This window comes from Barbus barbus, assembly GCF_936440315.1.
Source record: "Barbus barbus genome assembly, chromosome: 35".
NCBI classification, from domain to species: Eukaryota; Metazoa; Chordata; class Actinopteri; order Cypriniformes; family Cyprinidae; genus Barbus; species Barbus barbus.
The window spans coordinates 23958174-23979596 of NC_136763.1; the positions used below are offsets into that span (position 1 = coordinate 23958174).

The window sequence follows — 21423 nt, forward strand, 5'->3', positions numbered from 1 at the left end:
GCTAGTAACCTATAAATCAGATTTATTGCAAGATAGCATAGATGTTTAACCAGTGCTCTGCCAAATCCTTATTTTGTAAAAGTAATACAAATGCAGAAATAAGACATCCGAGCTGAGTGAAGACAGTGTAAAATATATTTGACATACAATTATATATGATTGTCAAGTGAGCATATTTTTTTCTAAAATCTCGAGAGTGCATCAAGATTTGCAAATAAACAGTACATTCTATGTACAAGTTTGCGTTATATTTACAACTGATTTTACAAAATTGCACAGTTAATGCATTAGTAAAGTACATTTGGCCAAATAATAAATGAGGACTGTACAATCAGCTTTAGTTTGAGATCCTTGTTTTCTCGACTTCTGTGACAAGCATATTTCAAATCACCACCCAAATGAATGACTCCTGAAGGTACATATTCTAGACCATTAGTATAAAACCTTTAGTCAGAATGTCGTCGTACACACGGTTTAAAATACTGAACTTACATTTTATCCTGTCAATCTGCATGAACATTTTGTTTTTCTGGACCACATGTACGCAATACATACACAAAAGATACATGAAGAGAACCAACCAATCAATCAGAATGAAAAAAGCAGTTAACGTGCTTCTTACTCTATAACAGAGCCCTGAAATACTGTGCTTTAAAGTTTAGTCCTCACAAACTAATCGTTTTATACATTCGCAGATTTTTCTTATTCACGCAAACCCTCACACAAACTGTCGGTCTCTCTCTCTCAATCAGAAAGAGCTGTGATAGTGAGGCAATGCTGTGTTGTAGAGCCCCGAAATGGATTTTAGATTACAAAGATTTCCACAGATGGTACAAAGTGAGAGCTCCATCAGACTTGAGGACAAATGCATTACATTATAATGGTGCAATATCTGAAGCAGGCATTGCAGACTCCGTTCCCTCTCATTTTTCCTACTGAGCACCTGACAAATAATTTAAATAAAAAATAAAAAAGTCACAATACTATCTGCCTTCAGCAAGAAATGTAACTGTTTTGGACCAATTATAATACAATACTGACATCTAGTGTTAATGGTTACATAACCCATTATAAAAACTGCCTTTTGTCTCTTTATATTTGAGTATGTCCCAATAGTTACACCACTTTTTATCATCTGGACAGTGGCCATAAAAAACAAAACAAAGAACAAAAAAACTATCAGAACCCATAAACTTACTCAAAGGCCAAGTTTCTATTTTGTTCAAGAAGCTTTTGTTATTCACTTCTGTTGGGTCACCATTGCTAATGTATTAAAAGAACAAAATCATTGTCTCTATGAAATGTTGTCATGGGAACAGAGGTACTAGTCATTAAATGCCAGCTGAATGAGATATGATTCAGTATGGCAGTAACAAACGCAGTGAGTGAAATTAGAAACATACCAGCTTCATTTGAAAGCAGGACAAAAATGGAAATACACTAAATATGCTCATTTGAAAAGACTAACTGAGAGGGAAAAAAATAAATCTGCTATGTTTTCAATGTTTCAAAAGAAAGACCCACATTTAATAAACAGAGGTTTATACATTTAAATATATTGTTAAATCCAGCAGGAGAAAAGCATAAGACCTCATTTCTAGGACTAATTCAATTTGAAAACCGTTCATAAATGTTGTATTTGTCATTCCAATCCATCCTGAATCCAACGGAGTATCCATCAGCAACCGAATCTGGTCTGAGAACAATCAAATTCAATCTCATCAAAAGAAAAAGCCCCTACAGCTGTCATCCAATTGTTATGAGGGAGGCTACAGCAGACGTGCACATTCAATTTCAGAGCAGGCACACACGACTGCCCCCTTATTATTGATTTTGAAAAAAAAAAAAAAAAAAAAGGAAGCATAAGCAAAAGAAAACCCCAAATACAATCCTTATGTCAATCTCAGGAAAAAGCACCCTTGGTAGTGCAATTTCCTTTCAGCACTAGCCATTTTAGCTCTAAAAGCCTCTTTTAATTTCCCTAATGTTGCCCTTAAGCTTTGGAAGGGACCTCGTATTTGAAGACTACACTGAAGATCTTGCCTCCAAGACGCTCGGCCAGCCAGGAGTTCTTTATGACGGCTAGTTTAAGGCTCTCGCAGCTGAGCATGGCGTAGTAGTTGGTGTGGATGGCCCGACCCATTCCTTCAATGATCACCAGATCTGTGCCACGCTCCCTGACGACTGTGGCCAGGGCTTTGTCCAGGCGACTGAAGAATGAATAACAAAGGGAGAGACCATGGTTTTAAGCAGAGGGAACTCGCATTGCATTGGCTCTCTGTTTCACTCCAATAAATGAAAATACAGACAGAAAACATTATACCTCAGGTCTAAACAAGGAGAACTAGAACCATTCTGCACCAAAGCGAGTCTGTCCTCTTTGAGTGCAGTGCTGAAAAATAGAAAATAGAAACATGTTCAACCTTCTGTTACTGTTACTTCAGCATGATGTAAAAAATAAGGGTGTATTGGTTCACAACACTTATTTTTCAAAGAAACCTCTTTAAAGCCTACTGTATAATATTTTTGATACACAACATTCCATGGCCTCTAAATTATTACCATAACAGATCAAAACTTTGCTGCAAAATCTGTTGTACACAATCTTCTACCCTATTGCACATTTTTGTTCAGTTTGGTCCTCTGAAAACAACATTTTTTTTATTTTTTATTTTTACTTACAATAGGTCAATATTCACCATTTACCAAACGCTTTTCACCTCAATATCTCTCACTGTTTACACTCCGACTGATGCACGTGAGTGAACACATCAGAAATTCAGATGCTAAAGGAATTGTGATTCCTTTTGAGTTTTGGCAGGTTACATGCACAACACAGAGAAAGTAGAAAAGCAGACATGGTAATTAATATTGCTATTTAAATATGACAGGCTCATAACTCGTAAGACATGGGAAATACAGTTGCAAATGGACTTTGCTTTTCCATTTGAAATTTGGAAGTCACTATGCATTCGCGATATTGCATTGCATACGTAATGCAAGATTTGCAATTGCATTTGGATTATGTAACAATTTATGCATCCACATTTGGAAAACGCAAGTGAAAATACATTTTGCAATTCCTTTTGGAAATTGTTCAGAATATCCTTCCATACATGTGCACAAACGCTGCAGTTGTCATGTGACATTATCTATATTCATATTTACATTCTACATAGGTGAGAGACTACTAGGGTTGGGTATCGTTTGAATTTGATCAATTTCAATTCGGATTCTGCTTATCGATTCCCAGTTTTGATTCTAATGTGGTAAAAAAAAAAAATTTAAGTCAAACATTTAGATATCAAGCATATTTATTATGTGTCTCTTTTTGCAAAACATTTAATTGCTGCTGAATACCATGAACAAAAATCAGCCGGCTACATAAAAGCTGGACTCAATTAAGAGCTGTTTGTGTGAAAATTAGAATGGCACGATTCTGGATAAATTGAGACTTTTTTTTTTTTTTTAAATGGAGTTTGTAGTTCTTTCACAATTCTGAAGAAAAATATTAGACAACTAAAAATCTCGTGGAACTTATGAATGGAATGATTCAATGACTCATTCAAGATTTTTTGAATTAATCTCTTGAATGAATGATTCAAAGACATACATTTTTAACAGCCCCTTTTCACCACCTAAAAAAAGATGTGCACACGGGAATTGATAGGTGGAATTGAAATTTGATTTCGATTTCTGACCTTAAGTATCCGATTCTGTAATTGGAATTGATTTTCAATTCCCAACTCCTAGACAATTTTATTTCACCCCTGTAAAGAGGGTGAGCACTCACTGAATGACAGGGTCCATGGCAGCTATTCTCTCCGTTAGGATCTGCAGCTCACTGTTAGTCACATCATTGAGGGCAGGGCCTGAGTTACTGGCAAGAACAACCTAAAAGCCGAAATAATCGCACATGTAACTATAATCACATATAGCACACTATAAAAGACTCAATAATTAGATTTTTAATAATTGTGTATTGTTGTCCACTTACCTCTGTGCCTCTGATGAGAAGTTCTCTAATGAAAGGGAAAACCCCAAGAATAATGTCTATTCCACTATTATCTACGAAAAATAATGCACATTTATGAGGAGGACCCTGTAAAAGAAAGCCAGTAGGTACGCTTTCAATCAAGACCAGGAAGACTTTGTAGATTGTTTAACATGCTTTCAAACAAAACGTTAAATGAAACAATGTCCTAAAACAGATGCAAAATATATGTTTTTTGTAAGGTTTAAAAACAGGCCAGGGTAGACATTAGATGCAACAGGAACATTTAAAAAGTTACAAACTCCACTTTCAAATTCCAAGACAGTTTTCAACAAGCAATTTGTTTTGTTAACATTAGTAAATAAATATACTGCAAAGCAGCACATTATCACAGTCTGTAAGAACATAATAGAGTCATCAGAAAAAATATTCAACCCACACAATTGGCAGGTTTACTAATAATTACTAATATAATTCACACATTTATGTGCACCTAAAAGGATCTCGGACAAAATGTTTGTTAACATAAATTTGCTCTGACCATCGTGCTAATGTTGATGGTTAAGTAGAAGCATAATGACATATCGGTTTTACAGATTACCTTTTACAGTGAACTGGATTTTTTTGGAACTATTAGTTTTGGCTTAAATCAATGCAGATATCTAATGTTTTGTTTTTAATTCATCCATAATTCCTCTATATCTACAATTAAAAGTACATAAAAAAAAAAAAAAATAAATAAAAAAAAATTAATCCTGTTTTTGAATTTCATTGAATTTGAAATCTAAATTTACCGTCTAAAGATAAAATTGAATGCAGCAGCTTTAACCCTCCGCGTGCCGGCTTTCCTGATTCACAGAGAAACCTTAAATACTCAGATACATATAAGACTAAAATCAATAGAATCTAAAAAGCTTGAAGTGTCTACTTTTAAAATGAACGAATTAAAATCAAAAAAGAATATTCCTGATTATGTAATCTGTATGAAACTTAAGCAAGGTATCGTCCTTCCCGTATCTGAAAGCTTGAAGTGTCTACTTTTAAAATGAACGAATTCAAATCGAAAACAAATATTATCTGATTATGTAATCTGTATGAAACTGAGGTACAGTCTTTCCCGTATCTGAGCTCATTATATGCAGTCACCTGCGAGCAAACGCCCTCACCTATATATATATATATATATATATATATATATATATATATATATATATATATATATATATATATATATATATATATATATATATATATAAAAAAAATAGATAAAACATTTTTTTCACCATTTTTGAAAGAAGGCCTGCTGAGGAATTTACCTCAGAAGAACAGCGCGATCTGACATGGCTTTATTCAGCAGAGAAGATCATTTCTGTAATTTATTCTTACCTACATTAGTTAATGTGTTATTTTTACATAAACCTGTGTGGATTTTAATAGTTGGGCTTTTCCTGAACATCTTGCCAAACTGAAATGTATTGTTTAACTTTTAAGCTTTTTTGTTATTCAGATATTTTGCAGAGTATTTCTATTTGTCTATGTTTGACTCAAATTGAAAGAATAAAGAGTTTAATTTCTATTAAGGTTTATAGGGATTTTATTTTATACCCTCAAAGGGATGACGTATTCAAACATTAAAATTAAAAATAAAAAGTTAAGTTTAAGTTGTGTGATGCGAAAATTCATTTTCTAATGTCTCTTTATGGTCTTGGCCTTTTTAGGGTTAAAATTGAAGAGAAATTATTACATCACACCAGGTTAGGACAGAGTGCATGAATGCAGCTTAATGCATGAAGTTCAATATAGCATTTGAGAGGACTGTTAAAGTCATTGTCGATTTAAGATCTGACCTTCAGTCTCTCAAGCCACTGGTTGTAGGCATCCACAAGCCATGGCCTCTCTGGGAATAAGAAATGTATTTCGATTAGATATAGATAGAAATATAGACAGAACAAATAATACATTATTATTATATAATTTTAATAGTTTAAAATAAGTTTTCATACCTTGTAATTGCTGTTTTGCTTGTTCAAACCCAAACTCTGGATCTGACTCAAGCATGCTAAAGAACAATTAAAAGGTAAGAATAAAGCCAATGATAAATAAAAAATTAATAAAAATCTTCTAGCATACTCATCAGTACACTCACTCTGACACAGCTTTGGCTCCCCAGTCAAAAACGTTGCCAGCCAGGAGGCCTTTGACCAAAGTGAACTGTCTCTGTTCCCAGCTCAGCTCCTCTACAGACTTCACTACCTTCAGATAGTACTTCAGGGCCATGTCATTCTCCTTTTGCTTAATCTGCAGACAAACAGAGAATCAGACTGAGTCTGATAAACTCGATTAACCACTAACATGGTTTAACCACTAGAAAATAGACACACAGATACATGGAGATAGAGACTGAAACAATCTAATTAAGATTTTACAAGAAAGTTTACAAGATTTTAAATAAGAGACTATGGGGAACTGATGTAATTTGAAGCACCACAGGCAAGGTGAAGGATGATTCAAGATTCAATGTAAACCTTAGAGTAGGGGTCAGGAAAGTTGAACTCGTTTAAACAGTGTTCTCTTGTGTCTAAAAGACTTCTGACGGTGAGGGATCCATAAGCACTAGAGATGAGAGGAGAGGCAAGCTACATTAGAAGAGAGAAACACTCATCCAGCAACCCAAGCACACACACAAACTACAAGACTATAACTCGTAAGATCTACTAAGATTTGGATGAATATTAAGTGACATGTATATCAGTCCAAGCTGAAGAATGAGCCCTTGATGAGCCGTGGTAGAGACTGAAGGTTCATGGTTGCTCTTACAAAGGCTGGTGCCGAAGAGTCTGGAGTTTATGACGGTATTTCTGGCGAAACTTCTCCGCCCTTTCCACAGCCTCTGGTTGGTCTTTCTGGCTAGCTATGGCACGCTTCACCACCTGTTGAAAAACAAAATGAGTTCATGAACATTTGTGATTCCTTTGTTTTTCTTAGTTTTGTTGTGGAAAAATCTTAGAACAGAAGCTATGAAATCTAACGATACCAGAGTGCAAACCTGACACTTCTAACCTTAACCTCTCACTACACAGCACCAAACTGCTACAGAGCATAATACATGGATTTGATTCCCAGAAACATATTGTAGAAACTGATGTTGCGTCCACACGTTGATTTGGATCTTAAATGGCTGGCTTTGTACAACATTCAGGAAACAATGCTGGAAACTAGCCAGCTAACACAATGTTCCAGTTATGCATTTTTTGTGTGTTTTGATAATGTCATGACTTTACAGAATTTTATGACTGACTAAATAATGAAGTAACTAGGACATTGCATTCTCATCAAATTACCAACTCCTACAGTTAAACCCAAGAATGTTCTAGTTACAGTATGTACAATATATTCGTAATAAACCACATCTACACCAAACACGAGCAGTGCAATGCGACTAAATATGAATTATTCTGTCTAGAGGTCTTGTCGCTTCCTAAAATCTGTACCCAACCTGTATCACTTTTTAACCGAACCCGATGTGACTTTTTTTTTTTTTTTTTTTAACCTGATAAAATTAGATCCAAGTCCGACCTGATGGCATTTATTTTCGAACCCAACTGGACCTGAACATAAACAGCAATGACGTGCACAGCCTGAAGCCCTGCAGTCAGAAAAAAACAATACTGACTGATTTGTCCTGCTTACTGATTTGGCCACTGCTCCATTATTTTCATTTATTTATTTACTTATTTATTATTAATTTATATTGTCTGCCTGAATAGATAAAAGTTTTTTTCTTATTTCAGGATTGAAAAAATAAACATGATAAAAATAAAAAATAAACATTTGCCACAATAAAAGTTTGGTCATATAGTTTTTTCTGCACAAATTTTAATGTAATTATTTAAGATTTTTATTAATGCTTTGGGGTAAGTGTTTTGTTCATTTTTATGTTTTTTTGTTTTAAATACATTTTTTTAGTTTGAGCAAATGAGGACATAAATGAGGTTGAACTATTGCATGTCTGCCCAAAGGAAAAGAAAAAAAAACATTACCAAAAAACAACTACGGATCCATGACAATGTTACAATTACTAACTGACAGAGCATATGAGCGGAGCGGGGTGGTAATATTTCCTCCAGAGTGAAGAGCACCTTTTTGACTCGATTAGTCCGCTCTGGGCCATTCTCTCAACCCAGAATGCTCTTTGTGATATGCTGGTTCAAGAATATGTAAAATAAGCAATAAGTCTCAGGTTATGGAGCTCAAATATTGTTTTAATGAGGTTAAATAACCTAAATGCACAGTAAACATCAAAGTCAAATATGAAGAAAGAGTAATATGAAAGAGTGTGGAGAAACTGTGTGGAGTTTACTTTTGCGATATAGCCTACTAACATCAACGTTCTTTTTTGTTTTTTTCTTATGAATAAAATAATGCTTCAAATCCCTTTGCAGTGCTGTAATGCTAACATCCCAGCATCCACACTGATGAAAATTGTCATTTAGATGAATATGTGAATGTGCTCTGTGTGCTTTCCCCTTAATAACAAAACAAATACACAACAAAAATAACAGCGGTGAGAAGTGATCAAAGCACTATCCAATCAAGTCATGTCATGTCTATTTCCAGAGATGGGCACAAATACGTCAAAATGTATTTAAAATAAAAATACAAAATACTGTGTGGAAAAATGTATTTAAATACAAATACAAAATACTGTGTGGGAGAATGTATTTAAATACAAATACAGTATTTTGTATTTTGAAAATACACAATACATTTGAAATTGGCCATCCAGTGAAGTAACACTATTAAGGCCTATTTACACCAAGAACGATAATTATAGAATACACCAGTATAGTTATCTTTAAGTATACAATGCAGTTGTGTCATCTGTCACTTTAAATGCTCAAGCTCTTTAAAGCAAAGATGATTCCGATTGGCTGTCAATGTTTTTATCATTCACCATTTTTTGTGCTTTTATGGTTATAGTTGCGGTGTGCTATCTGCTATTCACTTAGATTTAGGATGTACTCACATTAGGGGATCTGATCCATGCTTGAGCACGATTGACCCCCAAAGTCCAGTTCATTTCACAAGTGTGACATGTACCATGTCCAGTGCGGTTCGTTTAACCATGCCCTGGCCTGCTTGAAGAGGTGGCTCGTGTGCGGTACACATGTAGTGTGATCGCTAACCGCGCCGGAGCAGGGAACAGTTCATTTAATATTTTTGTATGCCCTATTGTTATCATTATGACAGCAAAAATCTTTATTACTACTTGGATATCACACTTTTCAATTAATTTAATTTTGAGTACATTTAGATTTATAATGGGTCTGGTTCTCATCTTATTGATGAACAGGTAATGTAGTTTTTTGTGAGTAAAGCTGCAAATTCCACCATTAACCTCAGTAATAACCCTCTGATATCTGTCTGTTAGCGAAAGGAAAATCGTGCTTGGGCTTTAGTACAAGGCAACTGTGCCTAGTGCGAGTATACAGGTGCTGGTCATAAAATTAGAATATCATGAAAAAGTGTATTTATTTCAGTAATACCATTCAAAAAGTGAAACTTGTATATTAGATTAATTCATTACACACAGACTGATATATTTCAAATGTTTATTTCCTTTAATTTTGATGATTATAACTGACAACTAATGAAAGTTCCAAATTCAGTATCTCAGAAAATTTGAATATCAATTAAAACCAATGCAAAAAAAAATGTTGGCAAACTGAAAAGTATGAGCATGTACAGCACTCAATATTTAGTTGGGGCTCCTTTGGCCTGGATTACTGCAGCAATGCGGCGTGGCATGGAGTCGATCAGTCTGTGGCACTGCTCAGGTGTTATGAGAGCCCATGTTGCTCTGATAGTGGCCTTCAGCTCTTCTGAATTGTTGGGTCTGGCGTATTGCATCTTCCTCTTCACAATACCCCATAGGTTTTCTATGGGGTTAAGGTCAGTCGAGTTTGCTGGCCAATCAAGGACAGGGAGACCATGGTCCTTAAACCAGGTACTGGTAGCTTCGGCAGTGTGTGCAGGTGCCAAGTCCTGTTGGAAAATGAAATCTGCATCTCCATAAAGTTGGTCAGCAGCAGGAAGCATGAAGTGCTCTAAAACGTCCTGGTAGATGGCTGCGTTGACCTTGGACCTCAGAAAACACAATGGACCAACACCAGCAGATGACATGGCACCCCAAACCATCAATGACTGTGGAAACTTTACACTGGACCTCAAGCAACATGGATTATGTGCCTCTCCTCTCTTCCTGCAGACTCTGGGACCTTGATTTCCAAAGGAAATGCAAAATTTATTTTCATCAGAGAACATAACTTTGGACCACTCAGCAGCAGTCCAGTCCTTTTTGTCTTTAGCCCAGGCAAGACGCTTCTGACGCTGTCTCTTGTTCAAGAGTGGCTTGACAAGGAATGCGACAGCTGAAACCCATGTCTTGCATACGTCTGTGCGTGGTGGTTCTTGAAGCACTGACTCCAGCTGCAGTACACTCTTTGTGAATCTCCCACACATTTTTGAATGGGTTTTGTTTCACAATCCTCTCCAGGGTGCGGTTATCCCTATTGCTTGGATACTTTTTTCTACCACATCTTGTCCTTCCCTTCGCCTCTCTATTAATGTGCTTGGACACAGAGCTCTGTGAACAGCCAGCCTCTTTAGCAATGACCTTTTGTGTCTTGCCCTCCTTGTGCAAGGTGTCAATGGTCATCTTTTGGACAACTGTCAAGTCAGCAGTCTTCCCCATGATTGTGTAGCCTACAGAACTAGACTGAGAGACCATTTAAAGGCTTTTGCAGGTGTTTTGAGTTCATTAGCTGATTAGAGTGTGGCACCAGGTGTCTTCAATATTGAACATTTTCACAATATTCTAATTTTCTGAGATACTGAATTTGGGACTTTCATTAGTTGTTAGTTATAATCATCAAAATTAAAGGAAATAAACATTTGAAATATATCAGTCTGTGTGTAATGAATGAATCTAATATACAAGTTTCACTTTTTGAATGGTATTACTGAAATAAATCAACTTTTTCATGATATTCTAATTTTATGACCAGCACCAGCACCTTTTTTAACTTATATCTTTATTATTAGCATTATAGTTACCTTTGTCTTTGGGTACACACACACAGAAAGCTGCTTTTTACTCATTTATCCATGTTTCTTTATCGCTCTGACTTGTCAATAGCTCCTGCCCACTAAAAGCGCCACAGATATATTTGTAAATCCACGATTTACACTTTATACCATCGCCAACATATATTATTGTCATATCGCCATAGTAAGCAGTAATGATTAAAGTTTAATGAACACATTTGACTAGCTAGTTGATAAAACCAAAATCTGACCAACAAGACTGACTAGTGCTAATGTTATGTTCCCCTTGCTAGTGCTCTTTTTTACCTGCTGGGACAGGTATGCTGTTTCCCACAAAAGCAAAATCACCTTGTTTTAATGTTAAAGTCATGCACATGGTGCAATAACCATTTCAAGCATTTTGTATGGTTTATACACAGCAAAACAGCATGTATTTGACTGAAAATCCAGAACCATCAACAAGCTAACTGTAAAGATAGCACTGTGAATGATGATATAGTTGTCAACAAATGGCATGCTACATTTTATTCAAAATTAAATATCTTAAATATCTACGATTTTGGCTTTAATAAGATTTTCCCAAGAAACCTGGCTTCCTCCACAATTCCTATTCTTTCCAACAGCAAAGCACTTGAATGTGACATGCTTGTAATCAGGACTTCTGAAATTGGAAATAGGAAACTTTGATCGCACACGAAGGCAGTATTATTCCTTATTTCCTTAAAGGAATCCAGAAAATGTAATTACCCAATTCTAGATGGAGTCATACAGCTGCAGCTCACATGCATGAAAGTGGCATGTTTGAACTAGTTGATACAGGAAATCAGCAGTCTAATAAAGAGGTTGACTGGCAAAAACATATTTTATGTATTTTGAAAATACTAAGATTAAATGTATTTAAATACAAAATACATTAGATTTTTTTCAAAGGTATTTAAATACACGCCCCTCTTTAGTTACTGTTGCTTCCTCGGAGAAACAAACGGAGTTGCCAACTGGCTTAAAATGACAGCTGTCAGTGTGAAAACCTTGTCCCAAGAAGCTTTTGATAAATTTGACAAACAGAAGGACCATCATTTAAGTGGGATTTAAATATGCCATAAAGGGATTTTTAAAATATTTCAAAATAAATATGTAAAGATACAGATCACAATGCAAACAGGAGAAGTCTCATGTAATGATCGTCACGATCACAGAAGACAACATCCTGGATCAACAGGGTAAGATTAAATTAATTTACATTTAACCAGTTTAATAAGGAGAGGCACTGAAATGTAGAACTTCGTTTATGTGCTTTTGACCTACACTGTACATGACGTGAGAACAGTCCGCTATTTAGGTTTGTACCATAGACTGTAAAAAAAAAATGGACGTAGTGTCCGTGACGTCACTCGTAGGTTTCTGAAGAGCGTTTTTGAAGCCTAAAGTGGGCGGAGCCGACCGCCGCCATCTTGGCAACGCGTCACCGCGCGTCACTCCCGGATGGGCAATGAGGCGGGACGTGGGTGGAACTGAGGTGCCTGGTTGTCTGTATATAGTATGCTTTATTAATCATGTTCTCACTGAGTTTCGTCTTTTAAAAACAGTTTTAATCGGTTTTAATTCTTTAAGCCACAGAGTTTGTATTATAGCCTAACAGTTTTCTATTGGAGGAAAACGCTTAACCAGTAACGTTAATTAGAGGCCTAACGTTACAGCCAATCACAGTCTGTCGGATTCTGGAGTGTAGTTAAGTTTTAAATAAAATTATAAAGAATAAATAAATAAATAAATAAAATTACATTACAATATCACTCACCGGAAAAAATGGAGCCTAGACTTGGACGGTCTGTTAGTACAATTAACCGCACAACAAGTCATTTTATTAGATCATTTTAAGAAATAATAACGAAAAAAGCCATAGACTGTATAAAACAACAGCAGAAACACGGCAGAGATGCCAAGTTCAGCGGCTGAGGTAACGTGACGGCTAACAGACAGCAGATAGAGACAGCAACGTCAATCAACCTGTCACTCAAGTGGCCACGCCCTTAATTATGCAGAAGTTTAAGGCTTAATATAATTTAAATGGATGAGTTATAAAAAAATTCACCCCCCTCACAGTTGTCACGAAGGGCAAAATTTGCTATATAGACCAAAATAAATTTTTGTACCAGGCTGTAAACATGTTTTTTTCTACTGTAAAGTTGGGCATTTTAACATGAGAGTCAATGTGATTGACTCCCTTTTGGAGCCAGCCTCCAGCGGCTAGTCGATGAATTGCAGTTTTAATCACTTCCGTGTTGGTTTCACAAGAGGGAGCGGGAGGTTGCCGCTTGGTTTGTACGTTAGCAAGGACGTGGGGTTGTGGCTAATTGTACACAATGATTACAAAACTGGTCTCATTTTTAAAAAGGTTTCTATTGAATGAAAAATTTGCCTTATTAAATGAACTATTACTTAAGTTTTTTTTTTCTTCTGGTGCCTGAATTTTGGTCAATATTGATAATTAAACAATATTTTGCTGAATGTGTTCCTGTGCTGGCACCTTGGCTGGTTTAGATCTGTCATGGATTAATAAATATGACAATAAAACTACCAGTAGGTGGCCGCAAGTCCCTGTTTTAATATATGACTTACTGAATCATTCATATCAAACGATTTGTTCAAAACGGCTGATTCAATAGAAAGGAAACAAGTGAATGCACCGTTGAATCACTGGCTCACTCGATTCATTCACGGAATGAAACACCGTGTTGCTCTGCACTGTTGTATAAAAGTAATAGTACATTTGTGCTTGCGCATCACGCACATGTGCTGATATACAGAAAAGCTTGTGCAATGAATATAAAAACGTAAAAACTCATTCATGGGTATTTTTTGTTTCATTGCTGGAATTATAAGGGCATTCTAACTGTATTCTAATGGGCTTCATCGCGCAGTGAATGCTTTTGGGCTCTCAAGACGTTTTTTTTTCTTTTTTCCTTTCTAATGTCAGCTCTCCTATCGTCTCTCAGTCCCTCACAGTCACACATACATTATATCAGGAGAATGCCTTTAAATTCTAATCAAGGAAAAATCATAGCTTCTGTTGTCTTCTTTTAAAAGAACTTCAAAAGTTGCGATTGAACCATTTTGCGCAAAAAATTACGAAATTACTTCCACTTGTGCGCAGCTTGTTACAGTACAAAGTTCTGATTGGCCAATCGCCGTTATTTAGTTCGTAAATGATCATAAGTAGAGAATTTTTGCATAAGTTTCACGTAATACACAAAATTAATAATCCAAGGGGGATGGTAAGGGGGGATGGTGGTTTTACAGAAGGGATGCTTTTCGATTCTCTTTCCGGCTCTGACTGCATTGGTTAAGTTTACGGGGCTGTCACATGATGAATGAACGACTCAAACCCGAAGACTTGTCAGATAAGAGGTGAGGTGAGCTAATCATAGACTAAAGACCCAGGTAAACAATGAATACATTTTTTTCTGTTTCTTATACCATTATAGTTTTGTATTGTTTGTAGTGTGATCAACGTTTGCATAAGTAGTAGATGTGTTAGGGAAGTAGCACGTAACATTTTAATTATATTTTGCTAAAATGAACGAAATGACTCGAAAAAAGATTTGTTCATTTTGCTGAACGAGACAAAGTCCGAGCCAGTAAAATTATCCGATCTTCCCATCACTACTTAAGATGTCCGAGTTCCGCTTCCCAGTGCAACTGATACTCGACTGCCATTGGCTCATCTGCGTTCAAGGGGAGGGGCTTACCGATAGGTCAATTAGGCGGAGTGCACTGGAATAGAGCAGATTATTATGCGGAGCATCACAATTCTTTGCTTTGCTAAATGACAAAAATTTCAGTTTTAGAAAAGAATTCAGGAATTAGATTTTTCCAGTTGTGACAACGTAACAAGATATGTTGCCATGACGAAAGACTGGTCATCATATTACACTGAAGTTATGTAACAGTCACATATCATATAGGTTAGGTGGGTAGGTACTGAGCTAATCACCTCAAAGCTGCAGTCTGTAAGTTTTGCCTCTTTGTTTGAAAACCTTCCATTGCAGTTTTTTACTGAATTATCTTCATTGCATGGGTTGTGCTCAGGCACGGCTCCAGCACGGATGAATCTAATGTTTTGAGGAGTATGTGTGGCTGTCAGTGACCGCACTGGTGTGGATTTTGTACTTAAGAATCAAGCCTACGTCTTGGAATATATGACCCAAATAAGAATTTTCACCGGATATTGTCATCTAAACAAGCAAGCAACAAGTCTACCACGTTTGTTCTGACCAACTGAGGAAAAAAGCATTACAACAAATCGCGCTACCAATGGTGATGAAATCTAACGATCGGTTAGCTCATATCACATCAAACCATGCAAATTATTATTATTGTTATACTTTGTTCTCAAATTGTTAATGTTAAATACAACAGCATTGTGTCAGAAACCCGAATAGGGCTCAGGTGCAGGACAAAAAAAAATGTATTCTAGTAAAGGAACAAACAATGTCCGCACACTGAATTGACTGCTCCATAAAAAATTCCTTTATTGCAACGTTTCGAACGTCAGGCACAGATATCTGTATAATTTCATTTCAGTCACATGGGTTTCATAAACACAATCCTTTCTGAATTACAATCCGCCATCAAAATTATAAATTTAATTATTCCAGCTGCTGTGAGAAAAGGCTATAAACGATCCGCCACCTGCAGCATCCTCACATGCGATAGCCTATTAGCTGGGACAACTTTATGTTTACAGGCGTGACTTAATGATGTGGCAGCATGCTCGAATTTCCCGCAAATTCTTACCAGTACCACTCAAATTAGTCCGAGTCCGACTCTCTAACCATTAGGCCACGACTTCCAGGCCACGGCTTTAAAGTACTAATCACGTTTGAATTTGCCAGGTTAGTGACATCAAAACATCTACATATCAACATATACCCATATATCTTGTTTCTACATTTCTAACAGAAATTCAAGTCCCAGTGGGTGGTTGTTGGTAAGAATAAAGCCACAGTCACACTAGACTTGCATGCAAAATTTCCTTGAATGAGGCAACAGTCGTGATATGACGTCATGCTCTGCAGCTCTTTTTAAAAACTTTAATTCAACACATAACATATCATAATACACCTAAAATGTAAAAACATACCATATCTACTCCACTTTCCTGCAGCGCTGCAGCTTTACAATTATGTTCTTTTAATTCAGCTACGAGGTTATGCTATGACGTCTCGATTTGTTGTTGGTCACACGGTTTCACGTGATGCAAATTCACAGGTCACCAAGCATGAACTTTGGAACGCAGTGAAATACGAAACTTTCACGCGGGTTTTTGCGTTTCCGGTCTGACGCATCCGCATGCTTATGAATGGAAGTCAATGGAACAAAAAGCGCAGTGTGAACGCCCTGCAGTTTACCGGCCTTTATGCTGAGTTGTGAGATTACATATTTATTTTCTAAAAAGTTAACATTGCAAATTAATAATAAAAGTCGCAAAATGAAAGACAAAAATACAGAGCCTGGAGGACTCACCCAATCCAATGCCTCCTCAAAGCAGAAGAGCCAGTACTCCCGAGCCAATGCATCCTCAGTCAGGTCCACCGTGTCTGGAATATAAGAGGTCGGGTCCTGCAGCAGCGGGAGGTTGACTAGCTGCCTCTCCAGACGGTCCATCTCCAACATGTCAAACTGGAGACAATGAATAAAGAGGAGTAAGTTTGAATGGCAATTTGTGCATTCATCTGCACAGGAAAGGCTATAATTCCCCAGCAGACATTTGATGATACCAAGAAGAGGTTAAAAAAACTAAAACAGGCATACACACCTAACTTAAGGGTTCACTCAAGATATGAATATTCATTATTTCCTATAGAATGCTGAAGTGATACATTTTTGTAGGACAACCCAAAAGTTATCATTACCTTGGATCCCTTGACAAAAACCCAACACATTTACATATATTCATTTAGCAGACACTTTTATCCAAAGTAATAATGAAATGAGACATACAACAAGCGATTCATCATAAGTAATAAATACGAGAAGTGCTAGTAATACATTTCTGACATTGTTCAGAAAAGTATCAGCCAGAACAGGGAGGAATTAAGGAAAAGTGTAAGCAGAGGATTTTTTTTTTTTTTTGAGGGATGCAGTTAGGTGCTCACAGAGGAGTTTTCAGCGGTCTCTTAAATATTATCAGGGATTCTGTGTGCCAGATGGGGATGGGAAGATCATTCCACCAGCAAGGAATAATGAACAAAAACGTTTTGGAAAGTGACTTTGTTCCTCACTGTGATGGTACCATGAGCGTTGCTCACTTACAGATCTCAAGCTTCTAAAGGGGATGTAGCCTCATTAGAGTGAATGGAGGTAGGAGGGTGTAGAGCCCTTGACTGTTCTGTATGCAAGCATCAATGTCTTAAATGCCAATGCAGAGAGAGATGGAGAGGTGTGACATGGGCTCTCTTGGGCTCGCTTAAGACCAATCATGCTGCTGCTTTCTGAATCATCTATAGTGGTATGATTGTACATGTTGCAAGCCCAGCCAGAAAGTTCTGCAGCATGCGCCGTCAAGAAAGGCCTGATCTTCCTGAAGTTGTGCAATGCAAACCTGCATGCTTGTGCAGTCTCTGCAATGTGGTCTTTAAAAGGTCAGATTGTTATCAAAGATTACCCCAAGACTTCTGACTGAACTTGATGGGATTATTGTTGATAAACCTAGCCTAAATGAACGGTGAAATTAAGCTATACAGTCAAAGTGGCAGTGATAATGAGAAGCTCTGTATTTGCCAGGTTGAGCTGTTTTTTCATCCAAGATGTCCACCAAGCAGCCTGAGATCCGTACAGCTACCGTTGGATCATCTAGTTGAAATGAAAAATAGAGCACAGCAATGGCACCAGAAACCATGTGCCTGTATGATGGGTCCCCGTGCTATAGTGTATAGGCAGAACAGGAGGGGTCCAAAAACTGACCCCTGAGGAAGCCCCATGACTTTGGATCTCCAGGCAACCCTGAAAGACCTACCTGAGAGTTAGGATTCAAAACAGTGAAGTGGAGTTGCTATGATGCCCAATGATGAGGGTGGGATGAAGGATCTGATGATTGACCGTGTGAAATGCGGCAGATAGATCAAGAACAATGAGAACTGATGATTTGAATTCAGCTTTCGCAATCCGCAGAGTTTCAATGACCGACAGCAAGGCAGTCTCAGTTGAATGGCCACTTTTAAAACCTGACTGGTTCTCGTTCAGCTGGTTATTCTTTGAAAGGCAAAGATGATACTTGGTTGAAAATAAATCGTTGAAGAGTTTTCTCTATAAATGGGAGGAGCAAGACTGGTCTATAACTGTCTATAAGTAAAGTGTTTAGTGTAGTTTTTTAGGCGGTGGGGTTACCCGAATCTGCTTGAACATGGTGGGGAAAGTGCCTGTGTGGAGAGATGTGTTGATGTGTGTGAGTGCTGGTAAACGTGTAGGAGAAATGGCTTATAGAGGAGTGTGAGGGGACAGGGGCTAGAGGGCAGGTGGTAGGATGACTGCAGAGGAGAATTTTAGATACTTTTGACTCTGAGAGGAGGAGGAGGAGGAGGAGAAGAGACTGTTGGCTGTGGATGTAGCTGGTCTGAGTTCTTGTGTATATGGAGCTGAAAACAAACTACTGATGGTTATAGTTTTATACGTGAAGAAATTAGCTAAATCATCAGCTGTTAAAGTGGTGGTGGGAGGGGGCAGAGGAGAGAGTTGAATGTTTAGGAGTTTGTGTGCATCTGAAGCACTGTTAATCTTGTGGAAATAAGACGTTTTGGCAGTGTGGACCATAACAGAGAAATATGAAAACAGAGACTGATACATACTCCGGTCAGCTGGATCTTTTGATTTGCATCATTTTCTCTCTGCAGCCCTGAGTTTGGACCAGTGTTCACGGAGAACATCGGATAACCAGGGATTAGAAGGGGTAGTACACGCTGGCCTGGAGGCTGTCTAGACAGGAAGTCAAAGTGATGATAAAGAGTCTAGCACTTTTCGCATCTAGTGGTGAGAATTGGGTGGGAGACGGAAGATAGGATGAGCGTAGGTTGTCTGAATGCAACTGGCAGGGGGTTGGTGGCACATAAGTAAGCTGAAATTAAAAGTAATAAAAGACATGATAAAAATGTGTTTTACCAAAACGTTTTCTGTGATACAGCTGGATGTGTAAATGAGGCTGAGCTGGTTGCCTGCCTGATTTTTCAATTCCCACGGTGGTGAGCCATTTAAAATTGAATAAGGATAGGAGAGAGTTGAATTTTGCAGCCTAAGGCTTCTCCAGGTGGATGCTGAAGTCACCAAAGACAACAAGTTTGGCTGCCATCCTCAGGAAGTAAGGACAGCAGCACATCCAGATCCCCTAAAATTGTGCCCAATTGACCTGGAAGGCAATAAATTACTACAGTATGGAGTTTTACAGAAGGTGTTACAGTAACAGCATGAAATTCAAAATAATTATTATTGCATAAAGAAGGGTAAGTGGAGTATTTCCAGCTATTAAAAATGAGAAAATTCGTGCCTCTGCCCCTCCCAACCTGACAGGGGGTGTGAGAGAAAGAGTTGTTAGAGAGAGCAAGCCCAAGATTGTGACTGAATATAATACAATTGAGTTAGAATAGTCTGCAAAACCATAATTATAATTGAGGCGCTGAAAATTGTTTTCCACTCGGTTGAATTGACATTTAATAATCGCAGACAACTTCATTTAGCCATAGTGCTGTCAAACTATTAATCACATCCAAAATAAATGTTTTTATTTACATAATATATCTGTATGTAATGTGTATATTTATTATGTATATGTATATATAAATACACACATACAGTATATCTTTTAAAAATATTTACATGTTTATTTTCATATAATTTATATTATATATAAATATATTTAATATTTAAATTTAACAAATTTTTCTTAAATATATACAGTGGTGTGAAAAAGTCTTGTATTTATATACATAAATATACACAGTACACACACATATACTACATAAACAATAGGGGTGCCCCCAAACAGTCGACGATTCGATGCTTGGATAGGAGGAGCCTGATTCGACTACCAGTCACAGTCGAATATTCGCAGAGGTGTTATATGACCATGCCCTTTTGTCTATATGGGGGTGCTCAATGTCCGATTTTAGAACTACCAGTTTTCTCCCAATAATATACAGCCTATTAAGATAATGCTGTAAATAAGAATCTGAAAAGAAAGAAGCTTTAAATAAGTATTTTAACGTGCTTGAATAAATCCAACCACCCCTATAGATTTAAGTTTCACTTTCCACAATCCGTGACTGACAGGAGCATCTTAGTGCTCTTATTATAACGTTATATATATGACAGTAGTTATTAATGGTCTGTATTTCTGTTTTGAGCTGCGCGTGCTGAAGATGAGCAGTAGAATGAAGCATCTGATAGCAGGTATTTAATCATCATTTATCTCATATATAATATGCTTTGTTATATATACACAACATATCATTAATATTACGACTTATTATAGGCTATCTGCACAAAATGCCCCAAATGCAGAAGTGAATGTGTCTGCGCGGCTCTGAATGAACTCCTTTTGTAGATGCTGTATATTATCCCAATAATACAGCCTATTAAGATAATGCTGTAAATAAGAATCTGAAAAGAAAGAAGCTTTAAATAAATATTTTAACGCGCTTTAATAAATCCAATCAATTTAAGTTTCACTTTCCACAATCCATGACCGACAGGAGCATCTTGGCGGCAAGGACTTGAATCTTTAACAAGACACAAACTGACACAACCAGAGTGAAAGACTGGATTTTTTCGATCAGGTAAGGTACAAGTGATTTCAAAACATTTCAGCCGATGCATATAAGATGCATTTGGTTGAGTTGCGCTGCAGTAAAGCGCTTCATTGTAGTGCTAGGGTGATTATCTCTTCAGCGCGAGCAGTGCAAACAACAATGCAGAATATTATTAACTATGACTGGGACTGTCATATACATATTATAATGAGAACACTATTATAATAAAAACGCTGTGAATTTTTAGAGTTTAGTTGCCGTGTTTCTGCACGTTGTTGCGTGAAGATCGCAAAAAAAGGACTTTGTTCCGAGCCGTGCAGACATATTCACTTCTGCATTCGAGGCATTTTGTGCAGATAGCCTATAAGTCGTAATATTAACGTTATGTTGTATAAATAACAAAGCGTATTATATATCAGATAAATGATGAGTAAAAACCTGCTATCAGATGCTTCATTCTACTGGTCATCTTCAGCGCGCGCAGCTCAAAACAAATTCAGACCATAAATAACTACTGTCATA

At 37.0% G+C, this 21423-nt stretch overlaps 1 protein-coding gene across 6 annotated transcripts in view; it reads right to left on the minus strand.

Annotated features, from left to right (window-relative positions):
• The window catches only part of LOC306855224 (4'-phosphopantetheine phosphatase-like), a 26774-nt gene continuing 5351 nt past the window's right edge, over positions 1–21423 (minus strand). For all 6 annotated transcript variants that reach the window (XM_079393746.1, XM_079393751.1, XM_079393749.1 and 3 more), the window contains exons 10-19: positions 16628–16783; positions 6812–6924; positions 6520–6607; positions 6141–6292; positions 5998–6053; positions 5842–5891; positions 3998–4102; positions 3794–3894; positions 2324–2392; positions 1–2210 (exon numbers count right to left, since the gene is read on the minus strand). In XM_079393746.1, coding sequence (XP_079249872.1) covers positions 1994–2210; positions 2324–2392; positions 3794–3894; positions 3998–4102; positions 5842–5891; positions 5998–6053; positions 6141–6292; positions 6520–6607; positions 6812–6924; positions 16628–16783 — 1107 coding nt within the window. In that variant the 3' untranslated portion in view covers positions 1–1993. The remainder of the gene's footprint in view (positions 2211–2323; positions 2393–3793; positions 3895–3997; positions 4103–5841; positions 5892–5997; positions 6054–6140; positions 6293–6519; positions 6608–6811; positions 6925–16627; positions 16784–21423) is intronic.